Source organism: Salmo trutta, chromosome 34 (assembly GCF_901001165.1).
Source record: "Salmo trutta chromosome 34, fSalTru1.1, whole genome shotgun sequence".
Lineage (NCBI taxonomy): Eukaryota > Metazoa > Chordata > Actinopteri > Salmoniformes > Salmonidae > Salmo > Salmo trutta.
The window spans coordinates 30,470,962-30,496,539 of record NC_042990.1 but is presented as its reverse complement, the minus strand read 5'-3'; the positions used below and the strand labels follow the sequence as shown (position 1 = coordinate 30,496,539).

The 25,578-nt window shown below is 44.1% G+C and overlaps 1 protein-coding gene across 4 annotated transcripts in view; it reads left to right on the top strand.

Moving 5' to 3' along the window:
- Window positions 1–25,578, top strand: part of dync1i1a (dynein cytoplasmic 1 intermediate chain 1a) — a 163,026-nt gene that overhangs the window by 115,698 nt on the left and 21,750 nt on the right. For all 4 annotated transcript variants that reach the window (XM_029732591.1, XM_029732589.1, XM_029732590.1 and 1 more), the window contains 4 exons: window positions 9,581–9,727; window positions 12,913–13,026; window positions 19,445–19,578; window positions 19,748–19,892. In XM_029732591.1, the coding sequence (XP_029588451.1) occupies window positions 9,581–9,727; window positions 12,913–13,026; window positions 19,445–19,578; window positions 19,748–19,892 (540 nt within the window). The remainder of the gene's footprint in view (window positions 1–9,580; window positions 9,728–12,912; window positions 13,027–19,444; window positions 19,579–19,747; window positions 19,893–25,578) is intronic.

Here is a 25,578-nt window from a genome sequence, read left to right as displayed (position 1 = left end):
CAGACGACACACAATTAATCTTCTCCTTTCCCCCTTCTGATAACCAGGTGGCGAATCGCATCTCTGCATGTCTGGCAGACATATCAGTGTGGATGACGGATCACCACCTCAAGCTGAACCTCGGCAAGACGGAGCTGCTCTTCCTCCCGGGGAAGGACTGCCCGTTCCATGATCTCGCCATCACGGTTGACAACTCCATTGTGTCCTCCTCCCAGAGTGCTAAGAACCTTGGCGTGATCCTGGACAACACCCTGTCGTTCTCAACTAACATCAAGGCGGTGACCCGTTCCTGTAGGTTCATGCTCTACAACATTCGCAGAGTACGACCCTGCCTCACACAGGAAGCGGCGCAGGTCCTAATCCAGGCATTTGTCATCTCCCGTCTGGATTACTGCAACTCGCTGTTGGCTGGGCTCCCTGCCTGTGCCATTAAACCCCTACAACTCATCCAAAACGCCGCAGCCCGTCTGGTGTTCAACCTTCCCAAGTTCTCTCACGTCACCCCGCTCCTCCGCTCTCTCCACTGGCTTCCAGTTGAAGCTCGCATCCGCTACAAGACCATGGTGCTTGCCTACGGAGCTGTGAGGGGAACGGCATCTCCGTACCTTCAGGCTCTGATCAGGCCCTACACCCAAACAAGGGCACTGCGTTCATCCACCTCTGGCCTGCTCGCCTCCCTACCTCTGAGGAAGTACAGTTCCCGCTCAGCCCAGTCAAAACTGTTCGCTGCTCTGGCACCCCAATGGTGGAACAAACTCCCTCACGACGCCAGGACAGCGGAGTCAATCACCACCTTCCGGAGACACCTGAAACCCCACCTCTTTAAGGAATACCTAGGATAGGATAAAGTAATCCTTCTAACCCCCCCTAAAAGATTTAGATGCACTATTGTAAAGTGGTTGTTCCACTGGATATCATAAGGTGAATGCACCAATTTGTAAGTCGCTCTGGATAAGAGCGTCTGCTAAATGACTTAAATGTAAATGTGTGCTGTTTTAATGAGTGCATATCAGGCTACCAGTCTTCGTGGGGCTTCTCTTCAACATCATGTGCGTTCTTGTGTGAAAACAACAGTTGTTGTGTATATGGCTGTATTTCAGATAGGCCTACATTTTTGTATTGTAGGACCAATAGCATGTGTAACCTACTAAAATCAGTAGGCAAACTTTCACTCTGTGTAATACAAATCAATCATAACAATCGTTGTGTGATAGGCTACTGTAAAGGTAATGTCAATACTATGAAAATTACACAGCCTACTTTTTCACCCCCTCCCTGCTCTCTTGCTATAGTGTGTGTGTGTGTGTGTGTGTGTGTGTGTGTGTGTGTGTGTGTGTACGTACGTGTTTAACTATACTTGTGAGGACTAGAAGTCCCCGACTGGGCACATTTTGTTGGTCCCCACAAGGTCAAATGCTATTTCTAGGGGGTTTAGTATTAAGGTTAGAATTAGGGTTACGTTTGATTTTTTTCCTAATGATTGAAGCGTAATCTATGAAGCCTGTAAGAATCTCTGATAAGCTAGGGGTGGTGCTCATCCTGTCAGCTGATCTGAACGTGTTGGTAGGCACAAATAATGTGTAGGCCTTACGCAGCAACGGCTGCATTTCAGATACACATGTCAAAATGGGGTGTTATTATAAAAAGCGACGGTTGTTGATGTGTACAGATACATTTCAGATACATTTCAGATACATTTCAGATACATTTCAGATACATTTCAGATACATTTCAGATACATTTCAGATACATTTAGGTACATTTGAACAGACCAATCTACGTTGTGTTATCAGGGCTCTAAAGCAACACTAGTTGTGCCCCCCCCCATGGATTTAAAATGCCCCCTCAGGCACATCATCCTGGGGGGATTGATGTGAGGAGGTTGATGTGCTGCTCCTCTGTTTACAGCCCCATCGGTTGACCCGTCATCGCCCCAAACCCCCGGCACTCCGGTAACATCACAGGACCCTCTCAAGTGGGCTGGGTTACGCCACATCAATGGCACGCCCTGAAAACCTCACCCTCACCCCTCAGCCCGCCGGCACCCCCGCTGACACTGTCAGCTCCCATCCCACTCAGCCATATTTTTATTAATATATCTAGGTTTTCTTTAAACACAATGACTTGCCGTGACCTGCTCCCTGTGCCAGAGGTTTGAGCGAGAGAGAAAGAGAGAGAGAGGGTTTCGTATGTTTTCTGGAGAGATTCCCACTCCAAATTATAGTGGTGGATGGAGTTGCATTTGCTCCTAAAGCTTACTGGAGAAATCCTATAACAGCCACTGTGAGTTTTGTAAGAGAAAGGGCAAAGACCCTGTGTCTGTGGGTTTTTTATAATAGACTTGTATATAAGACGTTCTTTCAGCAGCTAGCTAGAGATTCTACCTCCATTATGGTGGATTGTTCTTGTTCCAGCATTCTTTCTGTTCCTGGATCTAATGGTTAGATGATGTGTATTGCTTTATTGGACTATGGCAAATTATGTAGATGAACATTTTAAGACTTACTTAGCAGTCTATCATTGTGTTAAAGCCATTTTTCTAACCATACTTGATCAATTCAATAGTTTTTAAAAGCTAATTCACACCTGAAAAATCTGTTTTATTTTAGATATTTTAATAGAACTTTGCGCTACTTCTCCTATGTCAGTATGACTAAGGTCACAACCACTGAAGAGAGGGAAGAAGAAAGAGAAACAGAAATGAAAAGGAAAGAAGGAGAGAGGGCAGAGAGAAGGAGAGGGCAGAGAGAAGGAGAGAAGGAGAGGGCAGGGGGAGAGGGCAGAGAGAAAGAGAAGGCAGAGAGAGAAAGAGAGAGAGGGGGGCAGCGAGAAGGAGAAAAGTAGAGAGAGAGAAGGAGAGAAGGAGAGAGGGCAGAGAGAGAAGGAGAGAAGGAGAGAAGGAGAGAGGGCAGAGAGAGAAGGAGAGAAGGAGAGAGGGCAGAGAGAAGGAGAGAAGGAAAGTGAAGGAGAGAAGGAGAGAAAGAGAGGGCAGTGTGAAGGAGAGCAGGCAGTGTGAAGGAGAGAGGGCAGAGGGGGCAGAGAGGAGAGGAGAGAAAGGCTGCTTGTATTCACAGAGCCTCCTTTTCTTTATTTGATGAAACAGAGATATGGTATTACATTGGCTGTGCCAGAGACCACAGAGTGACAAAATCTGCAGGGTGTCGTAAAAAAGACAGGCAGAAAAGGAGTGAGGGATCCCAAGAGAAGAGGGTTCAGTTCATCTGGTCCTCATAAGCCCTGCTGAAAACCAGATGAGTGTGGTGGTACATCGAGAGGAGAATATACTGTCTCTTACTCAGTCATCTATCCTCCTACTCCCTCCCTCCCCCGACCCGAACTCCAGGAGCATTTTTCCCTCCGGTAAGGAGGGAGGCAACAAAGGAGGGAGTGTTCGTTTCTCTCCTCCATAATCCCTCGCTCCGTGCCATCTCTCATCATGGGTTAGCCTTGTGTATTATTCTGTACAGAACACTTCCCATTAATATAATAGGGTCTGTCACAAGCACTTCACTTCTCTGAGATGATTTAAACAGCTGGCTTGGGGAAGGAAAAACCCTTTTGCTCTATGTAGGTGCTGGGCCCTCGGCTTGAGTTTTACCATCGCGTTTCAATTGAGAGTCGATGCAGAAAAATGACTTTCACTGGTGTTTTTCAGTGGAGCTGTCAGTTTAAACATCCTTTCGGTTCTGGGCTACCGCCAGATGACTTTGCAGGATACGGACTCACGCTGAACGGACCTTGAGAAAGAGGAGAAATGGTCTCAGAGCTACTTAACTTTGGAAATGAATGTCTGATTTGGTTGAAAGAAAGTCATATTATTGAGGTATGATCATAATACAGACTTTGCACAGAGAAGTGTGCGAGATGGGTTTTATATAGGAACCTTCAGACAGATGCAAGGGCCTACTGGAATATCCACTTTGTTTCTAAGGTACTCATGAGACTTAGATCTTAAGATTTATTCAGTTGTACAATGAGTATACCAAAAATTAGGAACGCAAACACCTTCCTAATATTGAATTGCAGTTCTTGATACAATACGGTGCACCTGCTACCGTACCCTGTTCAAAGGCACTTAAATTCACCCTCGGAATGGCATACGTATGCAATACATGTCTGAAGGCTTAAAAACCCTTCTTTAACCTGTCCCCTCCTCTTCATCTACACTGATTGAAGTGGATTTAACAAGTGACATCAATAAGGGATCATAGCTTTCACCTGGATTCACCTGGTCAGTCTGTCATGGAAAGAGCAGGTGTCCTTAATGTTTTGTATACTTAGTGTATATAAACATACATTAGCTCTTTCCCTACAGTGAAATGAATTTGCATATGTACTGTAAAAATAACAAGTAGATTCCCCTTACAGACAGATGCTTCCAGTCAGACGTGTGTTCACAGGCAGTAGTTGTGTAAACAAAGATTGAATCTGGCCCCTAATATCACTGGCTGTACATCCCAATGGTATCCTATTCCCTATATAGTGCACTACTTTTGTCCAGGGTCCATTCGGCTTCCATAGGGCTACCATGTGGCTCTCGTCAAAAGTAGTGCACTATGTAGGGAATAGGGTGCCATTTGGGACGTTGACTCTGCCTTATATTAACTTATCTGTTAATAACACAACATGACATCTGAATGGGGAAATACTTTAATGTGTCGACCAATTCCCCCTGGGCAGAAGTCATAAATTGTTTTATGGGGACAATAGAACCAGTCTTCAGTAGCTAATGATAGACAGTATAGTCAGGATAATTCACGACCACGCATGTTGATATATGACTTAAGGAGAATGCGCATTTCTGGCAGACGCTGCAAACTGCACTGTAGGGACAAACGGCACTAATGTCAGTAGTTCATTCCGTAGGCCTACAGACGAGGGTAGTGGTGAAATAGGGTGCGGATTAAACTTTAAAGAGTGGGAACTCTGAATTTAGTTAAAGGATTTCTCCACTTTAGATGAAGCGCCTGATAGGGTCAGAAGTCTGCGGAACATATGGAGTGAACATCCAGTCTTTTTGATATCATCCTTTTCTGTCCTTACCATTAAGCTTAGTGATTTATTAGCAATGATAACTCTGGCAAAGAGAGTACATCATGTCATATTGCAAGCAGAGGATCTTCCAGACATGTATGTTTATAGAACAGAATAATTGATGACTTCTAATATAGAAGATTTAAAGTTAGTATTTTCATGGTTATTACAGAGACTCAAAGAGATGGATAGTGGTATTATACCTCAACCTCATTCTAATGAGCAGTGAACCTGCTTGTCTTAGTCAAAGCCAGGTTTCTCCTATTTCACCACAATTCACATTTAAATGGAGGAAAACACTATTTATTTATCTTAAGTCTCTTTGTAAGAAAGTATGGTATAACAAATATCCCTTTCCAGAGGGATAGACACTCATAAACATTTAGCAACTTATTCATCTCTTAAGTGGAGGAGAGTTAGAAACAAGGAAAAAGGGAGCGATGCGAGAGAGGAGAAGAGAGAGAGAGGAGAGAGGTGAAAGGAGATATAAAGAGAAGGGGAGTGGTCTGCTCTGTGGCTAAGTACTCCTCTCTTCTCCGTTGGGGGTTTTGGGTTACTCTCCTTCGTTAGTCCTCTGTTCATTATCATTAGCCCCGTAATGAAGCAGCCCTGTCTGAGGAGCGTGGCTCTGACAGCAAGCCCAACCACAGACAGCCAAAGGGTCAAAGGTCAGGCCCGGGGCCTCTGATGCTCTGATTTGAAATGACAGACGTACATCTACATCAGAGATGGGGTTTAAGGGCCTTGTCGAGGGCTAGCATAGCGAAGTTAGCATTTAGGAACCGATGAGGGCTGTATTAAAGGGGCAATCTGGGATTCATTCAACAACAAAACTATAGTCCAAAAATGTACCAATCGCAGAGTGCCCTTTTAATGCCAAAAGAGAAGAGAGGAGACAGACTTGGTTTAGATGGGTGATGAAGAACTTCTCACTCAAAGTGTGCTTCATCTGTATGTGTGTGAGGGGGGGAACAGATATGTCATAAGTGTTGAGTGAAAGAGTCAGCATTATAAACTCAGCAAAAAAAGAAACGTCCTCTCACTGTCAACTGTATTTATTTTCAGCAAACTTAACATGTGGAAATATTTGTATGAACATAACAAGATTCAACAACTGAGACATAAACTGAACAAGTTCCACAGACATGTGACTAACAGAATAATTGAATAATGTGTCCCTGAACAAAGGGGGGGTAAAAAATGTAACAGTCAGTATCTGGTGTGGCCACCAGCTGCATTAGGTACTGCAGTGCATCTCCTCCTCATGGACTGCACCAGATTTACCAGGTCTTTGCCAGGTGCTGTGAGATGTCACCACACTCTTCCACCAAGGCACATGCAAGTTCCCGGACATTTCTGGGGGGAATGGCCCTAGCCCTCACCCTCCAATCCAACAGTTCCCAGACGTGCTCAATGGGATTGAGATCCGGGCTCTTCGCTGGCCATGGCAGAACACTGACATTCCTGTCTTGCAGGAAATCACACAGAATGAGCAGTATGGCTGGTGGCATTGTCATGCTGGAGGGTCATGTCAGGATGAGCCTGCAGGAAGGGTACCACATGAGGGAGGAGGATGTCTTCCCTGTAACGCACAGCGTTGAGATTGCCTGCAATGACAACAAGCTCAGTCCGATGATGCTGTGAAACACCGCCCCAGACCATGAGGGACCCTCCACCTCCAAATTGATCCCGCTCCAGAGTACAGGCCTCGGTGTAACGCTCATTCCTTCAACGATAAACGCGAATCCAACCATCACCCATGGTGAGACAAAACCGCGACTCGTCAGTGAAAAGCACTTTTTGCCAGTCCTGTCTGGTCCAGCCATTGTGGGTTTGTGCCCATAGGCGACGTTGTTGCCGGTGATGTCTGGTGAGGACCTGCCTTACAACAGGCCCAGAAGCCCTCAGTCCATCCTGTACCTGTCCCGCAGGTGTGATGTTCAGATGTACCGATCCTGTGCAGGTGTTGTTACACGTGGTCTGCCACTGCGAGGACGATCAGGACGATTGCAATGTATTGCCCTGGCCACATCTGCAGTCCTTGCACCATGCCTCCTTGCAGCATGCCTAAGGCACGTTCACGCAGATGAGCAGGGACCCTGGGCATCTTTCTTTTGGTGTTTTTCAGAGTCAGTAGAAAGGCCTCTTTAGTGTCCCAAGTTTTCATAACTGTGGCCTTAATTGCCTACCATCTGTAAGCTGTTAGTGTCTTAACGACCGTTCCACATTAATTGTTTATGGTTCATTGAACAAGCATGAGAAACAGTGTTTAAACCCTTTACAATGAAGATCTGTGAAGTTATTTGGATTTTTACGAATTATCTTTGAAAGACAGGGTCCTGAAAAAGGGCCGTTTCTTATTTTTCTGAGTTTATTATTCCTTGCGTGCTTCTAGGCTTTCCTACAGTACACAAGGCTAGTGAACAAGAATACAATTATATCTTATTAAGAAGTTGATCAATTGGTTGTTGTTTTTTACTGGTGGTTTTGAGGGATGCAACAAATGAAAGTCTATTGTATCTGACTTTATAATACACACTAAGTGTATCATTGTTTTGTACAGTATGTATTTGTATGGACAGTACGTCATTTATGCATTTCATCTTTAGGCTATATATTTATATCATTCTATAGCACTACCTACTTTTACAGGAAAACCCAGTTACCCATTCAAACCTTTGGTAACTCACACAAATTGAAATATCTAAATATTCTGCAAATGTAAATAATACTTTGTGTATTAAAATGTGTTTACGCCTTAATCCAGCAGTTCCCTCTCTGTTGAGAGATAGCGACATAAGCGGTCTCAACTTCCTGTTGAGAGATAGACTACACAAGGTGCAAGTTCCAAATTTGCTTGTGCATCAGCAGTTTTTCTCATCAGCAGTCACTCTCACTCAGAATAGAGTTCTATAATTGTCTCCACCCAATGGCAAAATGACTAGAATTGCATGAAATAAACTTTAAATCTTACATTTTTCTCTCCGCCATCAAGAGGAGGTCACTAAAAACAATTGCCAAATCTCGCTTAGGGCCCCCAAAAGGCTAGAGCCGGCTCTGTGGGTAAATATACTTCTCAGGGATGGTTTCTGATGGCCAACAGAATACTTTATTTTTAACCCTCAAGCTCAGTTTATTTTGAGTCTCTGTTTGAAAAACCACTTCACATCCGAGGCTCTTCTGTAGCCGTTCTGGAAGCCGGGTTTCTTCTGAGGGAAAGAAAGAAAAGAAAGAAGTGTGTTTTCTTTTGCTCTGGTTTGTTTTCCAGTCCTCTTTAAAATGAACTCTGGATACAGGACTCAGAGAGAGCGAGAGAGCCAGAGAGCGAGCGAGAGAGAGAGAGAGACTCTTTTATTCACTCATAAAACAGTAGATCCGAAAGAGAAAAGAAAACAATGCCGCCACACTTCATCCCTATTTCAGTTGAACCAGATCAAATAGAGTCTTCTCAGTGTGTAAACAGGGGAAAGTACTGCCAGTGGACCAACCGTGTCTGCTTTAGTTCTGGTTCAAGTGCAACTTGGGTCAACACAGAAAGAGTAGATATTGAATTGTTCAAGTGTCAGCTCTGGAAAAGCAGTACTGTACTCACTGTAACATTCTCTTATGATTAGGACTAGAGCCAGGTCACATTGTGGTCAGTAAAACTCAGGGCCCTAGTCATGATCAACTAATCACTGGTTATAGGAGAGGAGAAGGGTTGAGTCCCAAATGGCACCATATTCATTAATAGTACACTACTATTGACCAGGGCCCAGGGCACTATAAAGGAATAGGGTGCCATTTGGGGATATGCATGTAGAGTAGAGGCTACTATACAATCTGCATGCTGATACTGTGGAAGAAGCCATATGTGAGGCTCAGTGAAGAGGAACCAGAACTCAATAAACACAGTGTCAAAGAGAGGGGGTTCAAGGCCACGCTTGTCATGATGGAGGCTACACTTTGCGCTCCGCTGGCTCCTGCAGGGTTTGATGCTGTAATATAAAACGTCTGGGGCCACAATCCTCCACATTGTCTCTGTTGTTACCCCTACGTCACCCTCCTCTCCTCAGTAGACCCTGTACAGTCAACTCATCATCTCTCTCTCCCTCTCTCCTACCCCCCTCCCTCGCTACCCCACTTCTCTCTCACGCTCTTTCCCTCCTTACTCAAAACAACTGTTGTGCTCTCTTCCCACCTTCCTCTCTCTCTCTCATCTTTTCTCTCTCTCCTCTTTCTCTCTCTCTCTCTCACTTCCCCACCTCTTGCTCTCTCCTTTTTCTTTCGCTCTCTCTCCTTTTTCTTTCTCTCTCTCGTCTTTCGCTCTCTCTCTCGCTTCCCCCCCTCTCTCTCTCTCTCCTTTCTCTCTCCCCCCTCTCTCCTTTTTCTTTCTCTCTCCATTGTCTTTCTCTCTCCCCCTCTCTTTCTCTCTCTTCCCCATCTTTCTATCTTTCTTACTCTCTCTCTCCTCTCTATCTTTCTATCTCTCTTTCTCACTTCCCCCTCTGTCTTCCTCTTTTTCTCTCCTTCTGACCCATCCTCTCTCTCTCCCTCTCTCCTCTAGTCTTCAGTGGTGTCGGTGGGCTTTGCCTGGTTCCATCCTAACCTGGTGGTGGGGGGGACCTACTCTGGCCAGATAGTACTGTGGGACAACCGCAGCCACCGCAGGACTCCTGTACAGAGAACCCCCCTCTCAGCTGCAGCTCACACGGTAAGTCCACAGTGCATCCTCATTGGTCCCGTGTGGCTCAGTTGGTAGAGCATGGTGTTTGCAACGCTAGGGTTGTGGGTTGTGGGTTCAATTCCCACGGGGGACCAGTACCGAGAGAAAAATGTATGCATTCACTACTGTAAGTCGCTCTGGATAAGAGCGTCTGCTAAATGACTAAAATGTAAAAATGGCACCCTATTCCCTATATAATAAAGTGCACTTCTTTTGACCAGAGCCCTATAGGGAATAGGTGCCACTTGGGATGCACACTAAGTTTCCATGTGCACTGAAACACTGAGACACCCACCCAACACCCTGTAACAGAAATGCACCGTTAGTTTATTTTAGCTTCAACAAATACGACTGCTTTAGTTTATAGCAGTAATACAGATACACTTCTCCAGGAGCTGCAGCACACTGAAACCCAACCCTGCAATCTGTGGCCTCAGACGGCTTCCAAAACATATAAGAGGAGGAATATAATGCCCTTGTATATCCTATATCTGATCCTATATCTTATCCTATATCTTATGTACTATATCCTATATCTTGTATCTTATCCTATATCTTATATACTATATCCTAGAGTTGAAGTTGGAAGTTTACATACATCTTAGTCAAATACATTTAAACTCATTTTTTCACAATTCCTGACATTTAATCCTATTACAAAATTCCTGTTTTAGGTCAGTTAGGATCACCACTTTATTTTAAGAATGTTAAATGTCAGAATAATAGTGAGGAGAATGATTTATTTCACCTTTTATTTCTTTCATCACATTCCCAGTGGATCAGAAGTTTACATACACTCAATTAGTATTTGGTAGCATTGCCTTTTAATTGTTTAACTTGGGTCAAACGTTTTGGGTAGCCTACCACAAGCTTCCCACAATAAGTTGGGTGAATTTTGGCCCATTCCCCCTGACAGAGCTGGTGTAACTGAGTCAGGTTTGTAGGCCTCCTTGCTCTCACACGCTTTTTCAGTTCTGCCCACAAATGTTCTATATGATTGAGGCCAGGGCTTTGTGATGGCCACTCCAATACCTTGACTTTGTTGTCCTTAAGCCATTTTTCCACATCTTTGGAAGTATGCTTGGGGTCATTGTCCATTTGGAAGATCCATTTGTGACCAAGCTTTAACTTCCTGACTGAGGTCTTGAGATGTTGCTTCAATATATCCACATAATTTTCCATCCTCATAATGCTATCTATTTTGTGAAGTGCACCAGCCCCTCCTGCAGCAAAGCACCCCCACAACATGATGCTGCCACCCCCGTGCTTCACGATTAGGATGGTGTTCTTCGGCTTGCAAGCCCCCCCTTTTTCCTCCAAACATAACGATGGTCATTATGGCCAAACAGTTCTATTTTTGTTTCATCAGACCAGAGGACATTTCTCCAAAAAGTACGATCTTTGTCCCCTTGTGCAGTTGCAAACCATAGTCTGGCTTTTTTATGGCGGTTTTGGAGCAGTGGCTTCTTCCTTGCTGAGCGGCCTTTCAGGTTATGTTGATATAGGACTCGTTTTACTGTGGATATATAGATACTTTTGTACCTGTTTCCTCCAGCATCTTCACAAGGTCCTTTGCTGTTGTTCTGGGATTGATTTGTACCTTTCGCACCGAAGTACGTTCATCTCTAGGAGACAGAACGTGTCTTCTTCCTGAGCGGTATGATGGCTGCGTTGTCCCATAGTGTTTATACTTGCGTACTATTGCTTGTACAGATGAACGTGGTACCTTCAGGCATTTGGAAATTGCTCCCAAGGATGAACCAGACTTGTGGAGGTCTACAATTATTTTTCTGCAGTCTTGGCTGATTTCTTTTGATTTTCCCATGATATCAAGCAAAGAAACACTGAGTTTGAAGGTAGGCCTTGAAATACATCCACAGGTACACCTCCAATTGACTCAAATGATGTCAATTAGCCTATCAGAAGCTTCTAAAGCCATGACATAATTTTCTGGAATTTTCAAAGCTGTTTAAAGGCACAGTCAACTTAGTGTATGTGAACTTCTGACCCACTGGAAAGTGAAATAACCTGTCTGTAAACAATTGTTGGAAAAATTACTTGTGTCATGCCAAAACTATAGTTTGTTAACAAGAAATGTGTGGAGTGGTTGAAAAACTAGTTTTAATGACTCCAACCTAAGTATATGTAAACTTCCGACTTCAAGTGTATATCCTATTCTATATCTTATACACTATATCCTATCCTATACTTTGTCCTATCCTATACTCATCCCCAACAAACCTTCTGAGTCTCAATACATTGTGAATACCACCCAAGGCAGGCAATACAGTTGAATGGTGGTGGTGGGAGTAGGGGGGAATCATTGTAGCTTCACACACACACACACACACACACACACACACACACACACACACACACACACACACACACACACACACACACACACACACACACACACACACACACAGAGAGAGAGACAGGCACATGTACACACACACACACACTGCCCCTGGATGCCATACATGCCCCCAATAATGAGAGACTATGTCTAGGCCTTCTGAAAGGGGCCTTTGTGGGCGCCAAACAAAAATCAATTTGAGGGCAATAATTACATAATGGTTTCACACAACCCGCTGTATTTGCACAGCGCCGGATGACGGTGCCAAGTTGGAGTAAGGGTCTGTTGCACATTGGCATCTCATCACTCAATAAGGGCTTTGTGTCGTCTCAGGGTTATAGGAAGACATATTGTAGATGGATGTGCAGATTCACTTCATACCTGCTAATGTCTTTCAGAAGATATTATAGTTTGTGGAGGAAAATACATGTGAAATACACTACAGCTTATTGAAAGTAGTATAAGTGTTAAGTGTAGTGCTATTTAAGAAACAACACTAAAATGTAGATACGAATTAAATAACTGAATTGGAACTTCAGTGGTATAATGTAGCTTAGCGTTATATGAAGCTTGTAGTTATTAGCGTACAGTGTACATAGTGTACGTTCCTGATGTTGATTTGAAACTGCTTCTACATACAGTATGTTGTCTGTGTATTCTGTTTATCGTAGCAGCACCATTTCACCAAGTCAAATTCCTATACATGCAAATGTATTTGGTAAATAAAAGATGATTCTGGTAGCATCCAGTGTGTTTACAAATGGCCATTCTCTTCATGTGTCTGTCCTTCCTGTTTTTCCTGTCTGTACTATAGCACCCGGTATACTGTGTAAACGTGGTGGGAACCCAGAATGCCAACAACCTGATCACTGTGTCCACAGACGGCAGGATGTGCTCCTGGAGTCTTGACATGCTCTCTCAGCCACAGGTAAGAGCTGTTCCAGGGTCAGTCCTACCTGACCTGTAGCATTAAGGCCGATCTCTTCAGACTGATCCACAGTCAGCAATCTGTAGAATTAAGGCCCATTTCTTCAAATTGATCCGCAGTCAGGAATCTGTACCATTTAAGGCCCATCTCTTTACACTGATCCACAGTCAGCTCAAAGATATTAGATTTTCACATACAGTACCAGTCAAAAATTTGGACACACCTACTCAATTCATTTTTACTATTTTCTACATTGTAGAATAATAGTGAAAACATCAAAACTATGAAATAACACATATGGAATCATGTAGTAATGAAAAAAGTGTTAAACAAATCAAAATATATTTTAGATTCTTCAAAGTAGCCACCCTTTACCTTGATTTCATTTTTTTACATTTTAGTCATTTAGCAGACGCTCTTATCCAGGGCGACATACAGTAGTGAATGCATACATTTCATACAATTTCATACATATCATACATTTTTTTTTTCTGTGCTGACCCCCCGTGAGAATCGAACCCACAACCCTGGTGTTGCAAACACCATGCTCTACCAACTGAGCTACAGGGAAGGCCTTGATGACAGCTTTGCACACTCTTGGCATTCTCTCAACCAACTTCAATGTAGAAAATAGTAAAAATAAAGAAAAACCTTTGAATGAGTAGGTGTGTCCAAACTTTCGACTGGTACTGTGTGTAGCTCCCTCCATTTCAATGGGAACTGCTAGAGAGCCCATGCAAGTGAGTAGGAGCCCATAACGCTTTAACTCTCTTCTTCCGTCCTTGGCATAAAAAGGTCCAAAGCAGTCCATCCTGCATTATGTGAAGGGAGGTGTGGTCTCCATGCGTTCCTTCGGAAGATCTGCCATCCTTTGCTCTTCTGTACATCATCTGAATTTCCTGCATTTCACACATTTGTAGATGTGAGAGAAAACTGCATTGCTGCATCCTAGGATCCATATACCGTTGGATCACAGCTCATTGATCGTCATTCCACGTCCTAGGTTGGGTCTTGCATGAGCCAAGCGACCTCCCACCCTGAGGATACCTTGCTCATCCAGAAATGGACTCAATTTATGCAACTTGCTTCCTTTATCGTTGATCTTGATGTCTTTCTGGTGCCTAAGGTTGTGTATCTCATGGGAGAAGGCTGCTTCTTGAACCATCTTTATAATGGTGAGCTCTGCCTCTCTCCTTTCTTCAATGCTTGTAGCTTCACTGGACCTCAGTTTTAAGCCCATGGCTTCCTTGACACGTCATTTGAGCCTGGCAATAGCTTTCACCACTCTTTCCCAGTCTGAGAACTTGTGAAGGTGATCTAGTAACGATCTTAATTATTTTGCCTGGGTATCATGGACCAGGGATTTCTGCAGCTCTGGGTCATTGTCTGAGATCTCTCCCACCTTGACTTGTCCTTTGGGAAGTTCTTCTTGCCAAAGAAAGTCTGGACCTGTGAACCAGTTGGATGCCATGAGCTGTTCTGATGTGAGACCTCTGGAAGCATGATCCGCAGGATTCTCTTCAGAGGTCACATAACTCCGTTGTTCGGGATCTGTGCTTTGCTTAATGCGTTGAATACGGTTAGCTACAAAGATGTGGAATCTTCTGGCTTCATTGTTGATGTAGCCAAGAACTACCTTTGAGTCTGTCCAGAAGTATTCCTGTAGACCATGTATCTCTAGCTCCTTTTTGAGCATGTCACTTGTTCGAACAGCTACCACCGCTGCTGAAATTTCCAGTCGTGGTATGGTCGTAACCTTACAAGGGGCGACTCTCGACTTCCCCATAACTAGGGAGCAATGAATTTCTCCTGCTGTGCTGATTGTTCTGAGGTATGAGCACTCCCATAACCTGAGGTACTAGCGTCAGAGAAGTGATGGAGCTCATAACTCTGCACTTCCTTGAAACTTGATGGCAAGTAGCCTTGTTGGATCCTTACTTCAGACACGTTTTATAGACCTTGGAGCCAGAATTCCCACGGGGAGAACGTAGGTCATCTGGAAGGGGGTCATTCCAGTCGATCTTGTCACGACACATCTACTGCAATATCTGCTTCCCTGCCAGGACAAAGGGTGCCACAAACCCAAATGGATCATATACAGAGGCTACTGTAGACAACACTCCTCTTCTTGTGAGTGGGCGTTCCTTGACATCTACTCTAAACTGGAACTCGTCTGATGCGACACACCACAGTACACCAAGCGCTCTCTCTGTGTGGTTCACCCAGAACCAAATCCAGGTCTTTGGCACCCTCTGCACGTTCTTCCTTAGGAATTGTGGCTATAACTTCCTTGCTGTTAGAGATAAACTTGTGCAACCGAAGTTTGCGGATGATGCAAAGCTCCCTTGCTTCTTTCACCAGCTGGGCCGCTTCAGCTTCAGACGATACGCTCGTCAACCCGATAAGTTCCTCATCCTTCGGCAGCCAGATGTTTGAGACCATAGTTGGCTCAACCAGGAAATGAAGCTGCACCGAACAAGTGGACCTTCATACGATACACTGAGGGTTGGGACTCTAGATCTCCGTTCTCCCACCAAAGGAACCGCAGATAATCTTGGTCTTCTGCTTTCACATGAAACTGGTGGAACATGCGCTCTACATCACACATGATTGCGACTGGACCCTTACAAAAACAGCAAAGGACACCCAGCAATGTGTTTGTCAACTCTGGACCGGTAAGGAGATGGTCATTCAAGGACGTCTCTCGAAACTTAGCTAAGCAGTCAAAGACGACTCGTATCTTCCCAGGCTTTTGTGGTATATGATAAACCCCATGGTGCGGGATGTACCATGCTGGATGCTTGTTAATTTCCTCCTCGGAGACCTTCTCAGCATCTCCACAAGCTATGGTCTCTTCCATGAATGCTGTGTAGTCCTTGTAGTACTGCTTGTCTCTCCATAGCCTCCTTTCCAGGCACTTGAGACGGTGAACTGCACATGTCTTATTGTTCGGCAGGTCTTTCTTCCTTAAATGGCAGCAGCATCTCATAATGTCCATTGTCCTTGCGTCTGATGCCCACTTTCATTTTTGTCAGGAACCGGATATCCTCTTGAGATATGAGGTCCTCTTCTGCAGCTCTCTCGTTGAAGTCAGATTCAAGCGTCTTGATAATGTCCAGTGCTGTGATTACCTCTCTAACGCGTGTTCTACAAACATAGTGTACTTGATTTGTGAGGTTGGAAGAAGATTGAAGACTTGGCATCACCTGTCTAACGATAACCCGATGACTTACTCCAATCGTCATAGTCGATACATGGGTTTCCATAGCCGACTATGCTCCAGCAAAGGTCTGTTCTCTGAGCAAAAGGCTGATTTCCCTTACCAGACACAATTTCTCTTGGAAGGAGAGCCTGGGAGCAGTTGTAGCCAATTAACAGACCGACATCCCAGCTCTGTTGAGGAGCAATCTCCTCTGCAATGTGTTCAAGATGAGACCATGCTCTTGCAGTCTCTGGAGTAGGAATATGATCTCTGTTTGCAGGAATAAACTCTCTCGAGTAGGTCGTTGGCAGAGGGATTTTCTTCTCCAAGTAAAACCCTCTAACCTGCAAACCAGACAGCTTCTGGCAGGGCATGATGGTATTCCTTGAAGCCATTGTAGAGAGTTTCAGCTGTACTGGCTCCTTCCTTGTATTGAGAGCTTTTGTTGTCTCTTCAAGGATAAAGGTGGTGTCGCTCTGGGTGTCAAGAAGTGCATACACGAGAACTTCACGATCTGGCTCGCTTGTGGTTGACACCCATACTGGAATGATTGTGGAGGTGTGAGGGTTGTTAATGTCCCTTACGACTCTGTTAGATATGGCCTCACTTGACGCTCTAGTCCCCTTATCTTGTGGGGGCTCTGTCTTCCTATCCCTTGACCTTTCTTTAGTACGATCTTCGTGCAGGCAGGATTGGATGCCTCCTCTGACATGTGTCACAGGTGTTCCTGTTATCACAATCTTTCTAACGATGCCCAGGCCTTAAACAGCCGAAGCACAATTTATTCTCTTGAACAAACTTCTGTCGCTCTGTGGTGGGCTTATCCAAGAACTTCCAACATTCGTGGAGACTGTGACCTGACTTCTCACAGAAGACACAACTAGTAATAGTATCTTTCTCATCAGAGTTAGTTGCTAATACCCTTGCTCCGGGGCTTGAAATCCTTGGCGTCTTAGGTTTTCCATCTTCACTTGGTTTCAAAGCATGAAGGGATGTTACAGGATTACAAGCGATCGTGGCTTCTCTCGTGAGAAACTTCACAAACTGACTGAAGCTTGGAAAGGTCTCAGTTTCTTCTAAGATGTCTATGACCTTTCTATTCCATTTTGAAGTTAGCCAATCTGGAAGTTTAGTGAGGATCTTTTGGTTTTCATTACAGTCATTAAGCACCTCCAGGCCCTTATTCTGAGACATAGCAGCCTCACAGCTGCGAAGAAAGTCTGCAACATCTCTAAGTTCAAGACTGTCCTTGGTATTCCTCTTTAAGGAATACCTGGGATAGGATAAAGTAACCCTTCTAACCCCCCCCCCCCAAAAAAAGATATAGATGTACTATTGTAAAGTGGTTGTTCCACTGGATATCACAAGGTGGATGCACCAATTTGTAAGTCGCTCTGGATAAGAGCGTCTGCTAAATGACGTGAATGTAAATGTAAATAGATCCTATCTTAGGCCATGCATTGAGCTTATCTCTGAAGGACTTGGCGATGAGGAATTTGTTTCCGTACCTTTCTTCAAGAATGGTCCACGCAGCATGGTAGGCTGACTCTGTTCCTAACATAAAGTAACTTTCGATGGCTTTCTTGGCAGGCCCACCGGCATATTTTCTTAAGTAATATATCTTCTCAGTTGCTGGTATGTTCTTCCTGTCTATCAGAGTCTGAAAAGAGACCTTCCAGTCCGTGAACAAGAGTGGTTCTCCATTGAATGTTACTGGTTCTGGTATGGGGAGGCGGCTTACACTGATGGATTCCGCTAGTAACCTGACCATGGTCTTGGTGCCATCTTCTTCCTGTGTGCTTGTCACAACATGTTGTGGTGAGAGACTGAAATGAGCCAATTCTGTGCATGACTTCTTTCACAGATTTTCCGTTACAGAGTAGTTGTCTCTTCTCGTCCTCAGAGTTCTCACTGTAGCTTACCTCCAGTAACCACGAGCACAACCATTCCTTGATTTTAACTGGCGGCTTTATTCTGTAGTTTTAGTCAGAATTATCACCTTCCGTGAGAACTATAAAGTAATTGAAAATACAGTTAAGCACACTCTTAAAACCTTCTTGTCTTACAAGTGACTTATTAGCTTGGTATAAGTCTGAAGTAATTACATACATAAACAGTTTAGCCGGAGCTATAACAATATCAGATTAAACACATGAATAAAGGAAAAATACCTCATTGGCTGCTTATTACAGAAGGGAGGAAATCAAACTTCACACTTATTATTCCTGGCATGAATTCACACTTCATCCTTAATTATTATAACGTTACCATCCTAACATACACACTTCAACCTTTACGAACTACACCCGAAGACATGAAAACTTAGCTAACACAGTGCGGGTTTGCCTTCACTCCAAAGGTGTGTTGCTACGATAGTAATCCCCGTTACAACAGTTATTAGCCACGTAGTTCCGCTTGTCTTGTCATTTCCCCCGCATAGCGAACACGTAAACAATTCAAACAAAAAAACAACGACAGGTTAATTGTCAGTTACACTGTGTATGACATACTGCATGTTGTTATTAAAGAGAATGGTACTATAACTGACTCATACAAAAGGTGTAACTAATTCCATGACAATGTCACAACTTCCGCCAAAGTTGGTCCCTCTCCTTGTTCGGGCGGCGTTCGGCGGTCGAAGTCGCCGACCTTCTAGCCATCGCTGATCCTCTTTTCATTTTCCATTGGTTTTGTCTTGTCTTGTATCACACCTGGTTCTAATCCCATTCATTACATGTTGTGTATTTAACCCTCTGTTCTCCCTCATTGTCCTTGTCGGTGATTGTTTGTTTGTAAGCTATGTACAAGATATGTTCTGGTGTGCGACGGGTTTTGTACCCACTTGTATTATTTTGTATATTTTTGGTTTTCTGAGTTTTTGAGCACTTATTAAACTGCTCCGTTTTATACCAAGTTCGATCTCCTGCGCCTGACTTCCCTGCCACCAGCACGCACCCTTACAGACAAAGCCCAATCGAACAGTGTAACTAATTCCATGACAAAACCCTATCAAACATAATATGTGCTATATAACTATATAACTGTATGACTATGTGATGTATGTTAGACTCATTGTAACTAGGTCGGCACAAACGATCTTAACACTTCCGAAAGTACATGATGATAGCAGCCATGTACAGACTACCGTACGATAATTGTGTTTTTCGTGAACATGAGGTTGAACCATTTAACCCTGTGTGTGTGTGTGTGTTGTAGGAGAGCATGGAGCTGGTGTACAACAAGTCTAAAGCGGTGGCTGTGACAGGCATGGCGTTCCCCACTGGAGACGTCAATAATTATGTGGTGGGGAGTGAGGAGGGAACCGTGTACACTGCATCCAGACACGGCAGGTCAGAGGAACACACATACACACACACACTCACACACACACACACTTTAAGCTTAATGTCTTTATACAGTGTATCTCATAACCATAATAATACCAGCTACAAGCTCCTGCCCCCCAAAATGTGTCCTCTGTTCTCTCTGACATGCTCTCTCTCCCATGCTCCTTTGCAGCAAGGCGGGGATCTGTGAAATGTTCGAGGGCCACCATGGGCCTGTGACGGGCCTCAGCTGTCACAACGCCGTTGGCCCTGTAGACTTCTCCCACCTCTTCGTCACCTCGTCGTTCGACTGGACTGTCAAACTGTGGAGCACAGAGGTAAGAAGAGCTCTTTATACTGGACTGTCAAACTGTGGAGCACAGAGGTAAGAAGAGCTCTTTATACTGGACTGTCAAACTGTGGAGCACTGAAGTAAGAAGAGCTCTTTATACTGGACTGTCAAACTGTGGAACACTAAGGTAAGAAGAGCTCTTTATACTGGACTGTCAAACTGTGGAACACTGAAGTAAGAAGAGCTCTTTATACTGGACTGTCAAACTGTGGAGCACTGAAGTAAGAAGAGCTCTTTATACTGGATTGTCAAACTGTGGAGCACTAAGGTAAGAAGAGCTCTTTATACTGGACTGTCAAACTGTGGAGCACTGAAGTAAGAAGAGCTCTTTATACTGGACTGTCAAACTGTGGAGCACTGAGGTAAGAAGAGCTCTTTATACTGGACTGTCAAACTGTGGAGCACTGAAGTAAGAAGAGCTCTTTATACTGGACTGTCAAACTGTGGAACACTAAGGTAAGAAGAACTCTTTATACTGGACTGTCAAACTGTGGAACACTGAAGTAAGAAGAGCTCTTTATACTGGACTGTCAAACTGTGGAGCACAGAGGTAAGAAGAGCTCTTTATACTGGACTGTCAAACTGTGGAGCACTGAAGTAAGAAGAGCTCTTTATACTGGACTGTCAAACTGTGGAACACTAAGGTAAGAAGAGCTCTTTATACTGGACTGTCAAACTGTGGAACACTGAAGTAAGAAGAGCTCTTTATACTGGACTGTCAAACTGTGGAACACTGAAGTAAGAAGAGCTCTTTATACTGGACTGTCAAACTGTGGAACACTGAAGTAAGAAGAGCTCTTTATACTGGACTGTCAAACTGTGGAACACTAAGGTAAGAAGAGCTCTTTATACTGGACTGTCAAACTGTGGAACACTAAGGTAAGAAGAGCTCTTTATACTGGACTGTCAAACTGTGGAACACTGAAGTAAGAAGAGCTCTTTATACTGGACTGTCAAACTGTGGAACACTAAGGTAAGAAGAGCTCTTTATACTGGACTGTCAAACTGTGGAACACTGAAGTAAGAAGAGCTCTTTATACTGGACTGTCAAACTGTGGAGCACAGAGGTAAGAAGAGCTCTTTATACTGGACTGTCAAACTGTGGAGCACTGAAGTAAGAAGAGCTCTTTATACTGGACTGTCAAACTGTGGAACACTAAGGTAAGAAGAGCTCTTTATACTGGACTGTCAAACTGTGGAACACTAAGGTAAGAAGAGCTCTTTATACTGGACTGTCAAACTGTGGAACACTAAGGTAAGAAGAGCTCTTTATACTGGACTGTCAAACTGTGGAACACTAAGGTAAGAAGAGCTCTTTATACTGGACTGTCAAACTGTGGAACACTGAAGTAAGAAGAGCTCTTTATACTGGACTGTCAAACTGTGGAACACTAAGGTAAGAAGAGCTCTTTATACTGGACTGTCAAACTGTGGAACACTGAAGTAAGAAGAGCTCTTTATACTGGACTGTCAAACTGTGGAGCACAGAGGTAAGAAGAGCTCTTTATACTGGACTGTCAAACTGTGGAACACTGAAGTAAGAAGAGCTCTTTATACTGGACTGTCAAACTGTGGAACACTGAAGTAAGAAGAGCTCTTTATACTGGACTGTCAAACTGTGGAGCACTGAAGTAAGAAGAGCTCTTTATACTGGATTGTCAAACTGTGGAGCACTAAGGTAAGAAGAGCTCTTTATACTGGACTGTCAAACTGTGGAGCACTGAAGTAAGAAGAGCTCTTTATACTGGACTGTCAAACTGTGGAACACTAAGGTAAGAAGAGCTCTTTATACTGGACTGTCAAACTGTGGAACACTGAAGTAAGAAGAGCTCTTTATACTGGACTGTCAAACTGTGGAGCACAGAGGTAAGAAGAGCTCTTTATACTGGACTGTCAAACTGTGGAACACTGAAGTAAGAAGAGCTCTTTATACTGGACTGTCAAACTGTGGAACACTAAGGTAAGAAGAGCTCTTTATACTGGACTGTCAAACTGTGGAACACTAAGGTAAGAAGAGCTCTTTATACTGGACTGTCAAACTGTGGAACACTAAGTTAAGAAGAGCTCTTTATACTGGACTGTCAAACTGTGGAACACTGAAGTAAGAAGAGCTCTTTATACTGGACTGTCAAACTGTGGAACACTAAGGTAAGAAGAGCTCTTTATACTGGACTGTCAAACTGTGGAACACTGAAGTAAGAAGAGCTCTTTATACTGGACTGTCAAACTGTGGAACACTGAAGTAAGAAGAGCTCTTTATACTGGACTGTCAAACTGTGGAGCACTGAGGTAAGAAGAGCTCTTTATACTGGACTGTCAAACTGTGGAGCACTGAAGTAAGAAGAGCTCTTTATACTGGACTGTCAAACTGTGGAACACTAAGGTAAGAAGAACTCTTTATACTGGACTGTCAAACTGTGGAACACTGAAGTAAGAAGAGCTCTTTATACTGGACTGTCAAACTGTGGAGCACAGAGGTAAGAAGAGCTCTTTATACTGGACTGTCAAACTGTGGAGCACTGAAGTAAGAAGAGCTCTTTATACTGGACTGTCAAACTGTGGAACACTAAGGTAAGAAGAGCTCTTTATACTGGACTGTCAAACTGTGGAACACTGAAGTAAGAAGAGCTCTTTATACTGGACTGTCAAACTGTGGAGCACAGAGGTAAGAAGAGCTCTTTATACTGGACTGTCAAACTGTGGAACACTGAAGTAAGAAGAGCTCTTTATACTGGACTGTCAAACTGTGGAACACTAAGGTAAGAAGAGCTCTTTATACTGGACTGTCAAACTGTGGAACACTAAGTTAAGAAGAGCTCTTTATACTGGACTGTCAAACTGTGGAACACTGAAGTAAGAAGAGCTCTTTATACTGGACTGTCAAACTGTGGAACACTAAGGTAAGAAGAGCTCTTTATACTGGACTGTCAAACTGTGGAACACTGAAGTAAGAAGAGCTCTTTATACTGGACTGTCAAACTGTGGAGCACAGAGGTAAGAAGAGCTCTTTATACTGGACTGTCAAACTGTGGAGCACTGAAGTAAGAAGAGCTCTTTATACTGGACTGTCAAACTGTGGAACACTGAAGTAAGAAGAGCTCTTTATACTGGACTGTCAAACTGTGGAACACTGAAGTAAGAAGAGCTCTTTATACTGGACTGTCAAACTGTGGAGCACTGAAGTAAGAAGAGCTCTTTATACTGGACTGTCAAACTGTGGAACACTAAGGTAAGAAGAGCTCTTTATACTGGACTGTCAAACTGTGGAACACTGAAGTAAGAAGAGCTCTTTATACTGGACTGTCAAACTGTGGAGCACAGAGGAAAGAAGAGCTCTTTATACTGGACTGTCAAACTGTGGAACACTGAAGTAAGAAGAGCTCTTTATACTGGACTGTCAAACTGTGGAACACTAAGGTAAGAAGAGCTCTTTATACTGGACTGTCAAACTGTGGAACACTAAGGTAAGAAGAGCTCTTTATACTGGACTGTCAAACTGTGGAACACTAAGGTAAGAAGAGCTCTTTATACTGGACTGTCAAACTGTGGAACACTGAAGTAAGAAGAGCTCTTTATACTGGACTGTCAAACTGTGGAACACTAAGGTAAGAAGAGCTCTTTATACTGGACTGTCAAACTGTGGAACACTGAAGTAAGAAGAGCTCTTTATACTGGACTGTCAAATTGTGGAGCACAGAGGTAAGAAGAGCTCTTTATACTGGACTGTCAAACTGTGGAACACTGAAGTAAGAAGAGCTCTTTATACTGGACTGTCAAACTGTGGAACACTGAGGTAAGAAGAGCTCTTTATACTGGACTGTCAAACTGTGGAACACTGAAGTAAGAAGAGCTCTTTATACTGGACTGTCAAACTGTGGAGCACAGAGGTAAGAAGAGCTCTTTATACTGGACTGTCAAACTGTGGAACACTGAAGTAAGAAGAGCTCTTTATACTGGACTGTCAAACTGTGGAACACTAAGGTAAGAAGAGCTCTTTATACTGGACTGTCAAACTGTGGAACACTAAGGTAAGAAGAGCTCTTTATACTGGACTGTCAAACTGTGGAACACTGAAGTAAGAAGAGCTCTTTATACTGGACTGTCAAACTGTGGAACACTGAAGTAAGAAGAGCTCTTTATACTGGACTGTCAAACTGTGGAACACTGAGGTAAGAAGAGCTCTTTATACTGGACTGTCAAACTGTGGAGCACTGAAGTAAGAAGAGCTCTTTATACTGGACTGTCAAACTGTGGAGCACAGAGGTAAGAAGAGCTCTTTATACTGGACTGTCAAACTGTGGAGCACAGAGGTAAGAAGAGCTCTTTATACTGGACTGTCAAACTGTGGAGCACAGAGGTAAGAAGAGCTCTTTATACTGGACTGTCAAACTGTGGAGCACAGAGGTAAGAAGAGCTCTTTATACTGGACTGTCAAACTGTGGAGCACAGAGGTAAGAAGAGCTCTTTATACTGGACTGTCAAACTGTGGAGCACAGAGGTAAGAAGAGCTCTTTATACTGGACTGTCAAACTGTGGAGCACAGAGGTAAGAAGAGCTCTTTATACTGGACTGTCAAACTGTGGAGCACTGAAGTAAGAAGAGCTCTTCATTTCAACTTGTGTCCTCCAGGTCTCCTTTTACTGTCTGGTTCAAACTTCAACTTGAATGGACTGGACTGAGAGGAGCTAAGCTGGATACATGTTTGAAGGGAGGAGGGAAGGAGAGGGAGGAGGGAAGGAGAGGGAGGAGGGAAGGAGAGAGAGGAGGGAAGGAGAGGGAGGAGGGAAGGAGAGGGAGGAGGGAAGGAGGTTATGTGTCCGTGGCAGTGAACCGACTGGACTGGAGTGGACTGTGGAGGGAGGAAGCGAAGTATGGATGAAGAAAGGGAATGAGGGATGGAGAGAAGGGGAGGAGTGAGGCTGTTGACTGGGGTTCAAACCACAGAGAGGCAGCGGGGGCTGGGGAGGCTGCAGACTGCTGTGGAACTCCTCTATCTCCCATTCTGGCCTTTCTGTCTGGAGACAGAGGAGTGCACCACAACCACCACAGAGACGGACAGAGGGAGGAAGGAAGGGAGGGAGAAATCCATCGTGCTGGAAGGCCACAGTGTTGGTTTATGAAGAAGAGACGAGGAGGGAAAAGACGAGGAGGGTAGACGAGAGGAGGGGAGGGTAGAGGAGAGAAGAGATGACCCCAACAAAAGACTCACTCCACTGAAAGACCAAGATAGCATGAAAACCAAAATAAATACCAAAATAAATACAAACCTAAAATAGAAAACAGACAATAAAAACATGTTCATCTTCAGCCTGGATCAATTTGATATACAGTAAACCAGAGAGAGGCAGCGGAGGCCAGGGAGGCTGCAGATATACAGTAAACCACAGAGAGGCAGCGGGGACCAGGGAGGCTACAGATATACAGTAAACCACAGAGAGGCAGCGGAGGCCAGGGAGGCTGCAGATATACAGTAAACCACAGAGAGGCAGCTGAGGCCAGGGAGGCTGCAGATATACAGTAAACCACAGAGAGGCAGCTGAGGCCAGGGAGGCTGCAGATATACAGTAAACCACAGAGAGGGGGCGGAGGCCAGGGAGGCTACAGATATACAGTAAACCACAGAGAGGCAGCGGAGGCCAGGGAGGCTACAGATATACAGTAAACCACAGAGA